The following is a 14,100-nucleotide window of genomic DNA, read 5'->3' on the forward strand; positions in this document are numbered from 1 at the left end:
GAAGATCCCCTGGAGAAGGGAAAGGTTACCTATTCCAGAATCCCACGGACTGTATAGCCTATGGGGTCACAAAAAGTTGGACATGACTGAGCAAATTTCACTTCCCATGATTACCAAAATGATGAAAATGACAAAGAATTTCATGCTTCTGTGCAGAGTGATGACAAGGGAGGAAAGGAAGGGTAAGGTCAATTAGGATGAAATAAAAGAAGCAGAAGTACAGGAGGGAGACACTGAAAAGCATATTAATGGTTGCCTAAGGGAGACTCTACAAACTAGATACCGTAAGACTTGACCTGCACAGGGGAAAGACAGCTGAAAGGGACTGGGGATGCTCTTTAATCCTTACCAGAGGAAAGATGCCTTTTGTGAAGGTCCAAGGTTGAAAAGTTAGGAGGTGAAATCAGCAGGGTAAGAGACTCGTTTAAGAGTGCTTTCAGGGACTTCCCTGGTGGTCTAGTGGCTAAGACTCTGCACTTCCAATGCAGTGGGCATAGGTTTGATCTCTGGTTGGGGAACTAAGATCCCACATGCCACAGGACAGGGCCAAAAAACAGGTCAAATGGTTTCCAAGCACTCAGAAAAAAAACAAAACAGGCTTCAGAGATTTCTGATTTCCTGGACTCTATATTCAAAACTCTTTAAGGAAGGCAAACATGGAATTAAGTGCCACATGCTTGTGAAGAGCTTGGGACCAGGAGAGAACCCACGACTCACCGCTGATTTCCCTTGAAACGTATCACTGTCTGGCAGTAAGGTGCTGGCAAATTCCTGCTGCCGATTGCTGTAGACGTGCACGAACCTCACGGTGTCCTGTGTGTTTGCCAGGGCAAAGGATAGGAACGCCTCGAAAGGTTTGCTCAACTTAGTAGCCTCAGCGGTCAGTAAAACCACACAGTACCTGCACGTCAACAAAAGAAAAGACTATGTTACTAATCCCCGAGGCCATGGCTAGAACCTGAATGGCAAGTGAAGGTGAAGGAGAGAAGTCATTCACAGAGAAAACCAGCACATTTTAGAAACCAAAGCTGCATGAGGGTCGCCAATGAGATAAGATGTTCAAGGCATTAAGGACCTGCTTCTTTCTAAACTAAAGTTTAGTTAGTAAACTAAAGTCTAAACATGGACTGCGATTCCATGGATGCTCTCCCCGCATCAAACTTCACAACATTTGCAAATGCCCTTGAAGGCAACAGTCACTGAACTGCTGATGCAGAAGGGCCTTGCAGAAGGCACCTGTTCTAGTTCTTCCACTTCAGGCAGGGCTGGTTAACCCTATCTCAGGCCAGGGCCACTGGGCCTCATTCTGAAGGGCTTCCTATGCTGTGGTTCCAATGGCAAATTCATCTAATCATTCAAATCAGGCATTCTTTCTCCAAGATACTACTTAGCACTTACTAGATGATGCCAGATAAGACAATGTTCTTGCCCTTATGCTCAGTCACTTAGTTGTGTCTGACTCTTTGCAATTCCATGGACTGTAGCCCACCAGGCTCCTCTGTCCACGGGATTCCCCAGGCAAGATTACTGGAGTGGGTTACCATTTCTTCCTCCAGGGTATCTTTACGATTGAGGGATCAAACCGTGTCTTCTGCTTTGGCAGGCGAATTCTTCACTACTGAGCCACCTGGGAAGCCCTGTTCTTGCCCTTGTGGGACTTATAATCCAGTGGGGAGGGCAGACAAAAAAACAGGTAGATAGGCAGGAAGATCATGACAAGTAGTGGTAAGTGTTAGGGGAAAAAAACGTGAAGGGGAAAGCGTGCAGGGTGGGCTGGGAGTCATGCTCCATCAGACAGGCTGCTCAGGGAAATGTCATCTGGGAAGGTGATGCTGGAGCAGAGACCTGAATGAGGTGCCACAAGAGGAAGTGAGGTCAGAGCGCTCCAGGCCAAGAGCATTGCAAGTGCAAAGACCCAGAGACGGAGGGGGACTCACTCCAATTCACAGTGTGAGGAGGACGATCACTGGCTGCCGTGGAGAACTGACCGAGGGTGTGAGAGTGGAGTGGAGGCAGAGGAGGGTAGGAGGCAACACGGTGGCCTCGGCGAGAGGTGACACTGGCCTGGCTAGGGTGGGGGTGGAAACAAAGGGGAGGAGTGTGTGGACTGGGATATTTTTTGAAGGCTGTATAAATAATAATCCTCAAAGTCCAAGATCATCTTCCTTATATTTAATTAAATCTTAGTCTATACAGGAATCTGAAAAGTCTGGAAACATAGGGGATGGTTCCTATTTTAAAAAGTATTTTAGTTGTATTTTCAAATAAGGTGATCAAAATGGTTTCCTTTCATATCCAGATACCTTTCACAGATGAAATAGCCCTAAATTTAAAGGCACTGGCTCCTTAATCTGAAAGAGCAATAAGAAGTGTTTTCCCTGTCTTTCCAGACTTTTCAGATGCTGTGTATGCATGAGGATGCCTCAGCCATGCCATGCCCAGCTAATTATTTTACCATTTCCTCAGCACCCTCACTGCCCTACTGTTCAGTCATTTACCTGGCTCCTCTCCCAGATCTGCAGGGGTCTGCCCTGTGTGGGGCACTCTGGTAGCAACAGCAGCATTCTCCCTCTTCACCGAGCTTCACAGGCTCTCCCTGACACCTGGCAGAACCTACTCACTCTTCAGGGCTCAGCTCTCAGGGGGATCTTCTCTGGCACAGCCAATCATTTGGTCCTAAAGTGCCCTGGACTGACATACCCCTCTATTATCATAGCTGTTCATCTATGTTCATCTGTTTGCAATGTGAAGCATAGATTCTGACTGTCCCAGGGTCAATGTTTAACTGCCTTTCAGTAACATGTGACATGATGAGCAGGGGCAAGGCCTTCAGTCCTTACTTCCTTTGTCGGTGAGATCGTTTCACAGGGCAGAGTTCATGGAACAACTTCTGGCTGGTGAGCCTGGCTGCCAACAGATACTTGTTTTGGGTGATAAAGTCATCAATGACCTGCCTCTTCATACCTCGGGCCTGGAGAAAAACCAATAGACAGTTGATTCTTACTCAGTTTTCTGAGAATGGGCTTGACTTACAGTTTAATAAAAATATGGCTGAGCCTGGCTAAAGAAATAAAACCAAGAAAGTTAGACCTGTTTGAACAAATAAACATGTGGTATTTTCCCAACAATGTGGGGCTGAAAGCAATGATGCAATTATTTCAGGTCAAAGGAAAAATCAAGTGCTCGGGGAACTTCTGTAGACTGTTTTATGCTGGCAGATTGAAAAAGTCAATAATTTTGAGTTTTTAGGCAAATTTACTTCCATTCGAGATTTATAGTAAACTGAGTAATTAAAAATAAACTTCAAAGTAGCAATGTTATTGAGTATAAAAGATGGACTACAAAACTGTATGATGACCACTTTGTTATTATTAATTTTCATATATTTCAAAGAACTGAAATTATGTATACCAGGTTCTCTGACCACAATTAATCAAGACATCAATGCAAGATATGAACCAGAAAATTGCTTTATGCTTAGAAATTAAGAAACTCTGAGCAACTTCTTGATCTGAGAAGAGAGCATATCAGACGTAAGGAAATATTTTTAATTTGGAGTGATCAGTGAAAATATTATTTATCAAAACTTTGGGATGCAGATAAATTAGTATTTGGAGTGTGTGTGTGCTCAGTTGCTCACTCCTGTCCAGTTCTTTGCAGCTCCATGGACTGTAGTAGCCCATCTGGCTCCTCTGTCCAGTGGAATTTTCCAGGCAAGAATAGTGGAGTGGGTTGCCATTTCCTAGTCCAGGGAACAACAGGGGACCCCCATTGTGTTGCAGTAGTTAAGAACCTGCCTCCCAATACAGGGGATGTGGGTTCGATCCCTGGTTGGGGCACCAAGATCGCACATGCTGTGCAGCAGCTAAGCCCTTGGGGCCCATCAACTGAGCCCACGTGCTGCAAACTACAGAGCCAATGTGCTCTGGAGTCTGGGAGCTGCAGTGAAAAATTCCACCTGCTGCAATGAAGACCAAAGAATAAAACAAACAAGTATTAAAAAATGAATGTAATAGAAAAGAAATTGATGAACTAGATATCCCTATCACGAAGTTACAGCAAAAGCACAAAAGTAGAAAGAAGGAAATAATAAAGAGAAAAATAGAAATAAAGCAAAATAAAAATATAAGAACAAACCAACATTCGTTCTTTGGAGCTAATAAAATTGACACACCTCTGGTAAAACCAATCATGAAAATAAAGAGAGAAAGCACAGGTAACCATTACCAAGGATGATGTGGAGGAATCACAACCTATGTTGCCGAAACTAAAACAAAAGTGTACACATACATATGTATATTAGATATTTAGATTTGAAAATTTAGGTGAAACAGAAAAATCTCTAGGAAAAATAAAACAATACTTGAAAAAAAGAAAAAATAGTACTATAACCATTAAAGAAAATGAGTCAGTAGTCAAAAATATTTCCTTAAACACAAATTCAGGCTGAGATGGCTTTGTAGGTGGTTTTGACCAGACCTTAAAGGAAGACAGTCTAATCTTCTGTAAAGTCTTTCTGAGATGGGAAGAAGGGAGGACATGTCCCATCTCATTTCACGATGCAAATATTCACACGTCCGTCAACAGAAGCATGAATAAACCCATTCTCATGTTGCCATACATGATACAGGAAATAGAAACAAATTACCTAGAGTCAAGAGAAACCACCAGTGCTACCAGTGTTACACTAAGCCTCTAGTCATTGCAAAGACTCAGTTTATGTTAAGAATGCATTTTTATATTCATAAAGAGCAAACTGGGGACTTTCCAGTGGTCCGGTGGTTAGGAATCCACCTGCCAATGCAGGGGACATGGGTTCAATTCCTGATTTGGGAAGATGCCACATGCCGTGGGTATTTGGGTCCCCACACCATAAGCACTGAAGCCTGTGTGCTCTAGAACCTGTGCTCTGCAACAAGAGAAGCCACCATAGTGAAGATGCAGTGCAGCAGCCAAAAATGCATAAATGAAAATAAATAAGATTATTGAAAATAAAAGAGCAAATTGGTAAAGCATCCATTGTTCTGGTAATTTTATTAATGTATTTGATTTATAATTTTCCCCAGGGAATAAGCAGATAACAATTCTCAAGGGTACATGTATTACTAGAAAGCAATTTAGGAAATCTTATAGATTAATCTTGGATTGAGATGACCTTCCTCTCTTCCACAACTGGTGTTTGCTTGCTTCCTGACTCGCTGTCTTGGCTCCTGCTTAGCTGCCGTCAGGCACCCCTTCATTTTTATTTGCTGGTTGTTGTTCAGAGTTTCGTCCTTGGCTCCCTCCTCTCCTTACATAACATACGATGCCTGGGAGATCACCTTCTGCCTTTCCTCAGATCTAGATCCCTGCCTCCTTAGGAAATCTAAGGAGGCACACCTCCCCTTAGATTTCCTAAAGGCAGTTCTTTCTTTCTTTCCTTTGTAAAAATATTTACCTATTTATTTGGCTGCACTGGGTCTTAGTTGTGGCACATGGGATCTTCTATCTTTGTTGTGGCGTGTGGGATCTTTACTTTTGGCATGTGGGAACTAGTTCCCAGATCAGGGATTGAACCTAGGTGCCCTGCACTGGGAGTGCAAGGTCTTAGCCACTGGACTGCCAAGGAGCTCCTAGGCAGTTTTAATTTTTTTTTTTTTTTTTCAGTTTTAATTCTTACGTCCACAACTGAACTCATTGTCTTCTTTTTAAACCTGCTCTTCTTCCCTTACTATCCACTCTCCCTGTCTGGCTCCTTACCTTAGTCTCACAGTCTGAGGTAACCTTCCTCCTTCCCATGGCACCCAGAGTGCACCTGCATCTAAGGGAGACACCTACTACAGTGGATGAAAACTGCCTTTAGGTCTTTCTCCTCCCCAGACTCTGAGCCTGATAAAGACTCAGGACAAAGACTAACTCTGGATGTCAGAGCTGTTCTGTATTTAGTGCTCAGCAAGCAGGCAATGAATGTATTGAATGAACGAAATAAAGGATTTTTATAGAATATCTCTTTCTCTTCACTCTAGCCTCTTAGAAGAGAAACTATCAAAGGGCTCTTGATTTTTTAAAAGTAACATTAAAAAATATGTGTTCATTATAGCGATTTTTAGAAACCCAAACACTGAAATAATATTCACTATACAAAGTTGAGAGCAGTGTATTATAAACAGCATATACAATTTTGCATCCTGCTTGTTAACATTATGTTATGAAAATTATCCCCATCATTAATTATTTGCAAATTGCCATTTTATTTTTTATTTAATTTTTATTTTAAAATTTTTTATTTATTCATTTATTTCGGCTGCATCAGATCTTGGTTGCCTCACACAGGATTTTTTCTTGGGGTGCACGGACTCTAGTTGTGTCTCATGGGCTCCAGAGTACATAGGTTTAGTTGCTCTGTGATATGTGGGATCTTAAGTTCCCTGACCAGAGATCGAACCTGTAACCTTTGCATTGCAAGACGAATTCTTAACCACTGGACTACCAAAGAAGTCCAAGCAAACTGCCATTTTAAATGGCTATATAACAGTCCCTATTTGGGATGTGGGGCTTCCCAGGTGGCTTAGTGGTAAAGAATCTGCTTGCCAATGCAGGAGCAGCAGGAGACTGGGGTTCAATACTTGGGTCGAGAAGATCCCTGGAGAAGGAAATGGCAACCCACTACAGTATTTATGCCTGGAAAATTCTACAGGCAGAGAAGGCTGGCAGACTACAGCCCATGGGGTTGCAGAGTTGGACACAACCGAATGACTGAGCGTGCACATCTGGGAGGTATGGTATCAATAATTACCCTACCATTGGATGTTTATATTTCCCCCTCATTTTTGGTATTGTGAATGATATTTAACATCTCTGTATGTAATTCTTTGCCTGAGTTCCTATTCCTTTAGGATAGAGTCCTAAAAGGTAATCTTGTCTCCCTCAATTCTTTACTCAAGTGTCATCATTTTAATGAGGCCCTTCTTGGCCGGTTCACCTTAAAAATGTGAGCCCTTTCCCCTAATGCCCTGCATTCCTCTCCCCTGTTTTATTTTTTTCTTTAGCACACATCACTATATAATATACCCTGACAGAGTGTGTCATAATGATCATTGTCCCCACTAGAACCCAGGACAGGGAATCTGCTGATTTTGTTCAAGGCTGTACCCTCAGTACACAGAGCAGTGTTTGGCACACAGCAGGTACTCAGGAGTGCTGTTTTGCTAGGCAGTTGATATTTTATCACCCAATCACTTTTCTGAAAACTTTTTTTTTTCCTGAGAATTTTTGAAGCTTCTTCCAGCAAGGCAAGGCAGAGAAGTGCCAATTTCTCTGTACCTTCAACTCTACTGCGTATTTTTACTTTAAAAATCATTAACAATTTGATGAGAGAAGGAAATGTAAATTGCTTTTCTCTGATTATTAGTGAGATTTACTTTTTTAAAGTGTTTACTGAGATCTCCTTGGTGATCTAGTGGCTGAGATTCTGCGTTCTGAAGGCAGGGGCCCTGGGTTTGATTCCTGGTCAGGGAATCTAGATCCCACCCTAAAGTTGCAACTAAAGATCCTGCATGCTGCAATGAAGACCCAGCAGAGCTGAATAAATAAATAAATACTTAAAAAAAACCAAGGTGTTTATTAGCAACTTGAATCTTTTCTCAGGATTTTATTCATCTGCTTCACCCATTTTGGGGGGAAATTTAAACTAGGATAAGAGTAACGTAACATGAAATTAACCATTTTAGTGTGTAACTCAGCGGCATTTTAGTATATCACAGTGTTGTGTAACCCTCGCCTCGATTATCTAGTTACAAACATTTTCATCATCCCAAAAGAAAACTCTGTACTCATTAAGTGGTTATTCTCAAGAAGTTTGGGGTTGATTTCTTTGATTAGAAGCAGCTCATTGGAAATGAGAGATAATAATTCCTTTTATATTGGTTGTAAATATTTCCCTTATTGTTTAGTCAAAAAATTTAAGTCTTTCTATAAAAATGTAAAGCTTATAATCAAGTTATTAAGATTTTCCCAATAAGATTTTTCCCAACACTTTTAGCCCTTTCCTATTTTAAGATCAGATGAATAGTCACTGTATGTTCTCTGAGTTAGTGTATACATTTTTTTTCTCAATGATTTTAATGTATATATTTTGGAGCAAGATCAAATAACTTTTACTCACCTACAAGATCTCAGTACAATGAAAGTCTTTTTAAAAGCTCTCCTCACAATTCAACACCTACCCACTTTTGAATATTTAATTATAAAACTAAAACCTTCCAAGGGATTAATGGGATGAAATGAAAGAGTATTTTTTTCTTATTCCTTTTAATTACTGTTCTATACTGAAGCCTTAAAATTATTTTTATAACTTGTTTTAGAATAAGATTGTTGATTTTTTCAAATAGGAGTTTTTTAGAGGTCAAAGATGACTATTATTTATTGTTCTGTTTTTGTGGTTACAGAGCACATAAAATTACCATTTTAACCATTTTCAAGCGTATGAGTCTGTGGCATTAACTATTCACGCTGCTCTGCAACCATCATCCGCCATCCATCTCCAGAACTTTTTCGCCTTCCCAAAGTGAAATTGTGCCCCTTACACACTAACTCCCTATTTCTTCTTCCTCCAACTTCTGGCCACCGCCATTCTACTTTCTGTCAAAAGATTATCTTTGTAAGCAGAATAGTACCAAATCATATTTTTTAAACAACTCATTTTTAAACTCTATGACTTTAAGAATTTCCTTCATAGAAGGAAACAGTCACCCATTAGATTGAGAGCTGCTTGAGAAGTATCCTCAGTACTTAGCATACTGTCTGACATACAACAGACAGGTCTGAGATTTTTGAAAGCTTTATTTTATTTAGGCTGCACCACAAGGCATAAGGGATCTTAGTTCCCTGACTAGGGGTCAGACCTGTGCCCCCTGCAGCAGAAGCTCAGAGTCTTAACCACTGGACTGCCAGGGAAGTCCCTAAAGGGAGAGATTAAAACTAGTTTCTTCTCCTCTCCTACTCTGCTCCACTTTGCTATTTATTTGTATATGACACCTTGAGAGAAAACGGGAGGGCCATGTTGAAACAAGGCGACACCCACGTACCTGGATGACGTCTGCAGGCTTGTGGATGTGTTCTTTAAAGATCAGGATGGTGGGGGTATAGACATTGACGTCATATTGCCTTGTCATCTCTTCTGCCCCTCTCAAACCGACATACACATATCCAAATGACAAGTAATCTTTGTACGCGAAAGCAGTCAACTGTTAGGGAGTAACAGAGAAGAAGAAATGAAATTGGTAGCACAGCATCTAAATTAAGTGTGACTCGTTCTAATCAGTGGGTGTTTGAATGCTAGCTTCTATGGGCCCACTCAGGCTGCAACACCCTTGTACTCTTGTAGGAATTCTAAGGTCCTTTAGGTGAAAAATCCATACCAACAAAGCTGAAAAACAATTAACACTGTTTTTCAGACAGAGCAAGATATTCATTTTACTGAGATCTGTGCTGGGGGTGACAGGTTTGGGGAATTACCTGTACCCCAACTACTATTTATTTTTCTAAACTGGAGTATAACTGCTTTACAATGTTGTGAGCTGTACAACAAGGTGAATCAACTGTGCGTATACATATATCCCCTCCCTCTTTGATGTCCCTCCGCCTCCCCAACCCTCAATCTCACTCCTCTAGGTCATCACAGAGCATCAAGCTGAGTTCCCTGTGCTGTACAGCAAGTTCCCACAAGCTACCTATTTTACACACGGTAGTGTATTTATCTCAAACCTAATCTCCCAATTCATCTCACTCTCCCCTTCCCCCGCTACGTCCACCCATCCATTCTCTACGTCTGCATCTCTATTCCTGCCCTGGAACTAGGTTCATCTGTACCATTTTTCTAGAATCCACATATATGCGTTGCTATATATTTGTTTTTCTCTTTCTGACTTCACTCTGTATGACAGACTCTAGGTCCATCCACGTCTCTACAACCTGTACCCCAAGTGACCATGCCAATGGCACTTTCCTCTCATCTCCTGTCACAGTGATAACCAGAGGTGTGCAAGTGCGTACAGTATCATTCAGAGGGCAGGTTTGGAATCAGGCTTCAGAGGAGTCAATATTCAACCCACTGCAGGGAGACCTTGGGCAGGTTATACAACCATATAAACTTCAGTATTTTGGTCTATAAAATAGGGATCATAATCTGTACTGTTGGGTTCTTCTGAAGATTAACTGCTACTGTGTGTGTGGAAAGTGCTAGCCTAGTAATAGCATCAGTAGGTCCTCAGCATTCGGTGCTTTGAGGCAAATTGCTGGTCTTCAAACATTTCTCATGGGGTGAGCTATTACTTATAAAAAGGAAAATCACCAAAATAAGAGGAAACATTACCCGGACACCTAAAGTACCTTGTAGAGCAGTGGTACGGTGGGCATTTGGTCAAACAGGAGGACACGTGGTTTATTCTCTTGCTGCCAGCCAGAGAGGAACCTGACATAATTTTTGTTTGTAACCTTGAATTGAAAAGAGGATGTCAGTTGCAACATTTAATTCTTAACAGTTATAATCCAGTCAGGAGATAAACAGAATCAAATAAGGGTAAAAGACTGTTTTGTAAAAAATAAAAAATGCAGGCAACTAATCTTTTTGCCTTCATTTAACTAAAATTAATTAAAAGAACAGAAATATTGATTTCATATTTTCATGTGATCCAACTTATACAGACTGAAATTATAATCTTTCTGAAATTATTACTGACCATATCATAAAAAAAATTGAGCTTTTGAAGCTGGTTTGCTTAGTTATAGGTGACTTTTTAGTTTATTAGATGACAATGAAATAATTGCTCTTTCAAAATGACTTAAATAAAAATAAGTGGGCCCACCCCACCTATATATCACATAATTTCATTCATTGCCATCTGAACTGCTACTTTTAAAAAAACTTTTACAGTATAACTTCTTTTCAATGTTGTGTTAGTCTGAATTGATACTTATGTGCTTCCCTGTTTATGCCTTAAAATAATCCTGAGAAAACAAAAACATGAGTAAATTATTTTCTAGAAAATTTTTATCATAGGTCAAAATTTATCTTTCAACTGTGCTCCCAGAATGATCTATATAGAACTTCAATCTGATCGTTTCACTCCACTGCTCAGACTCTTTCAATGGCTCCATCACCTACAGGCCAAGCCTCTTTAAAGGAGACTCTCATGGTGAGATTCCCCTTTTCCTTCCCCATTAACCGCTTTAGCCTGTCCTTTCCCACTCACTAATGACTACTTCATACAAAGCAGGCTGTCTCATGTTCCAGACCTCTGCCTGCCTGGAACTCATTCCTTACTTCACTTTCCTCATCCAGCAAACTCAGCACAGGGGTCACTTCTGCCAGGAAGCCTTTCTCAAGTCTCTAGGATGGACACTCTGCATATAGGATGGAAGCGGTCACCCATTAGATTGGGAGCTTCTTGAGAAGTATCCTCAGTACTTAGCATAGTGCCTGATATACAACAGGTATTTGGAAAGGTCTGAGGACCTACCAAGACAGCCTGTCATGGTTTTAGGAGGCTACAATGTACTCTGATAATTTCAAGCTAACTCCAATAAATGTTTCTTTTGTGGGTAATGATCCTGGTGGGATAGACTGTGTAGAAATAGACTGGAAACAGCTGGGTGTTTAGCTCTTCTTGGTATTATTAAATCAAAAATCATCTTCTTTTTAAAAATTTTATTTATTTTTTAATTGAAGGATAATTGCTATACAAAATTTTGTTGTTTTCTGCCAAACATCAACATGAATCAGCCACAGGTATACATATGAATCACTTTCAAGTAGAGCAAAATAAGAATCCTGTTCTAAGAAACTGAGGGAAAAATGCTTCTTAAATATAAAAATCATAGTTTAGCTTGTATGAACTCCTTGTGCCTAGTTTCTCTAGCTCAGTCTTTTGTTTGTGAAATTTATTCATACTGTTGCATCATATGTGCTCTGAAAGTTCCAAAAATAACATCTGGTTTCATGGAATCTAGTGCTTTCAATAGCTGCTGCTGCTAAGTCGCTTCAGTTGTGTCCGACTCTGTGCGACCCCATAGACGGCAGCCCACCAGGCTCCCCGTCCCTGGGATTCTCCAGGCAAGAACACTGGAGTGGGTTGCCATTTCCTTCCCCAGTGCATTAAAGTGAAAAGTGAAAGTGAAGTCGCTCAGTCGTGTCCGACTCTTAGCGACCCCATGGACTGCAGCCCACCAGGGTCCTCCATCCATGGGATTTTCCAGGCAAGAGTACTGGAGTGGGGTGCCACTGCCTTCTCCTAAATATATAACCAAATAGAACTTAATTTGAATACTCTCTTAAGAAAAGTATCTTCAAATGAACAAATGCATGAAGCTGGAAAGAAACTCTTCATCCTATGCTGTGATCTAACTTTTTGTTGAGAAAATAAGATGCACTCTCACTTTAGCCTCAGATTCCTATGACAGGAAGGGAAGGGAAGCTTTCCTGGTGGCTCAGACGGTAAAGAGTCTGCCTGCAATGCGGGAGACCTGGGTTCTATCCCTGGGTCAGAAAGATCCCAAGGAGAAGGAAATGCCAATCCACTCCAGTATTCTTGCCTGGGAAATCCCATGGACGGAGGAGCCAGGCAGACTATAGTCCATGGGTTCGCAAAGAGCAGGACACGACTGAACAACTTCCTACGAAAGCATCAGTCTTCCCAGTGGTTGTAACAGGGATAATCCTTTCAGTCTCTCTACTTCACCTATTTCAGTTTTCAGCCTCTAGAAGACTTCATTTAAATGATTTAGTCTGAGCAAATAATTAATATGTGTCTTGTCCTGCTCAAAAGGAAACTCAGGTCTGAGGATGACCATGGGTCAAGTTCAGAGCAGCCAGCAATCCTAGGTGCTCTTAAACTACTTCTAAGCCACATACTTACTTTCTCCACCAAGTTCCCTGGAAGCAGACTCTCTACAAACTGCCACAGGTTCTCACTGACGACTGCATTGTGGAAGAAGGAGACCTTCCCATTTATGATTCCTAGGATCGAGGGTGTGCTGTGCGCTCCCAGGTGATGGGCCAGGCGTCGCTCGTACCCAGCGTGGACCACGCCAATTCCTACGCCTGAAAGATACAAAAGACCTTCATGAAGGCCTTTTATGCCCTCGTGGCAGGTGAAAAAGTGTTGCTAAGTAATTTTCTGGTGTGAAACTAAAATTCTGACTTAGTAGGAGGGGATATCTTTCCTGACAGACTGTCTAGCATCCCTGCACTGTTGAAATTCTAAATTGGTTCAATTTTTCTGCAAAGCCATCTGGCAGTGTTTAAGAAGAGCTACAAGTCTTTTTATCTTTTAGTCTGTTGTTTCTATTTTTGGGAGTAGATCAAGAAGAAATACTTCAAAAGAAAAGAACAACCTGTCCACAATGGTCCTATTCATAAAGGACACCATCTGTAAACAATTCAAGGGTTTGTGGGCTTGGCAATGGTTGAAAAAACCCTAGGATTTGTTGATAAGCTAGAATCAGTCTTCTCACTCTTCAGAGCATGTCTCCCTTTTATTTTATAGAGATGTTATACAGATTCTCAAAGAGAGAGATTAGGTAAAATCATTAGGCCATATCCCATATAACTACTGCTAATATTTTGGTATCTGTTCGTATCTTTTCTTATACAAATAAGTGTGTATGCGTGTTTGTATACACATAAAATAAAATGGGATCATCTGATACCTATTTCACTTAGTGTTTGAATAACTTTTCTTGTCTTTCATTCAAACAATATATTTGGAGGGCTAGATTCTTTGCTAAACATTGGAGATACATTAAATGTTAATAGCCAGTAAATATTCTTTTTTCCCTGGGATGTCTAACAGACTTCTAAGTTTCAAAAACAAACCCCTCATCTTCTTTCTCAAACCTGTTCCACCCAGGCTTTCACCATTTCCATTGATGGTGGTTCCTTCCTATTACTCAGAACTTTTGTCTTAAGGGTCATCTTTGACTCCTCTCATCTCTCACACCCCACATCCAGTCTGTCAGCAAGTCCAGTTGGTTCTGTCTTCAAAATACAGTAGGAATTCAACTGTTTTTCTCCACTTGCACTGTACCCTCTCAGTCATCTTTCTCTCTCTCCCCCAAGCTGCT

General features: G+C 41.0%; 1 protein-coding gene across 2 annotated transcripts in view; it reads right to left on the reverse strand.

Annotated features, from left to right (window-relative positions):
• DNAJC16 (DnaJ heat shock protein family (Hsp40) member C16) overlaps positions 1–14,100 on the reverse strand; it is a 38,329-nt gene that overhangs the window by 5,663 nt on the left and 18,566 nt on the right. For both annotated transcript variants that reach the window (XM_061383177.1, XM_061383176.1), the window contains exons 5-9: positions 12,894–13,078; positions 10,369–10,473; positions 9,066–9,224; positions 2,841–2,971; positions 718–901 (exon numbers count right to left, since the gene is read on the reverse strand). In XM_061383177.1, coding sequence (XP_061239161.1) covers positions 718–901; positions 2,841–2,971; positions 9,066–9,224; positions 10,369–10,473; positions 12,894–13,078 — 764 coding nt within the window. The remainder of the gene's footprint in view (positions 1–717; positions 902–2,840; positions 2,972–9,065; positions 9,225–10,368; positions 10,474–12,893; positions 13,079–14,100) is intronic.

Source organism: Bos javanicus, chromosome 16 (genome assembly GCF_032452875.1).
Source record: "Bos javanicus breed banteng chromosome 16, ARS-OSU_banteng_1.0, whole genome shotgun sequence".
Classification (NCBI taxonomy): domain Eukaryota; kingdom Metazoa; phylum Chordata; class Mammalia; order Artiodactyla; family Bovidae; genus Bos; species Bos javanicus.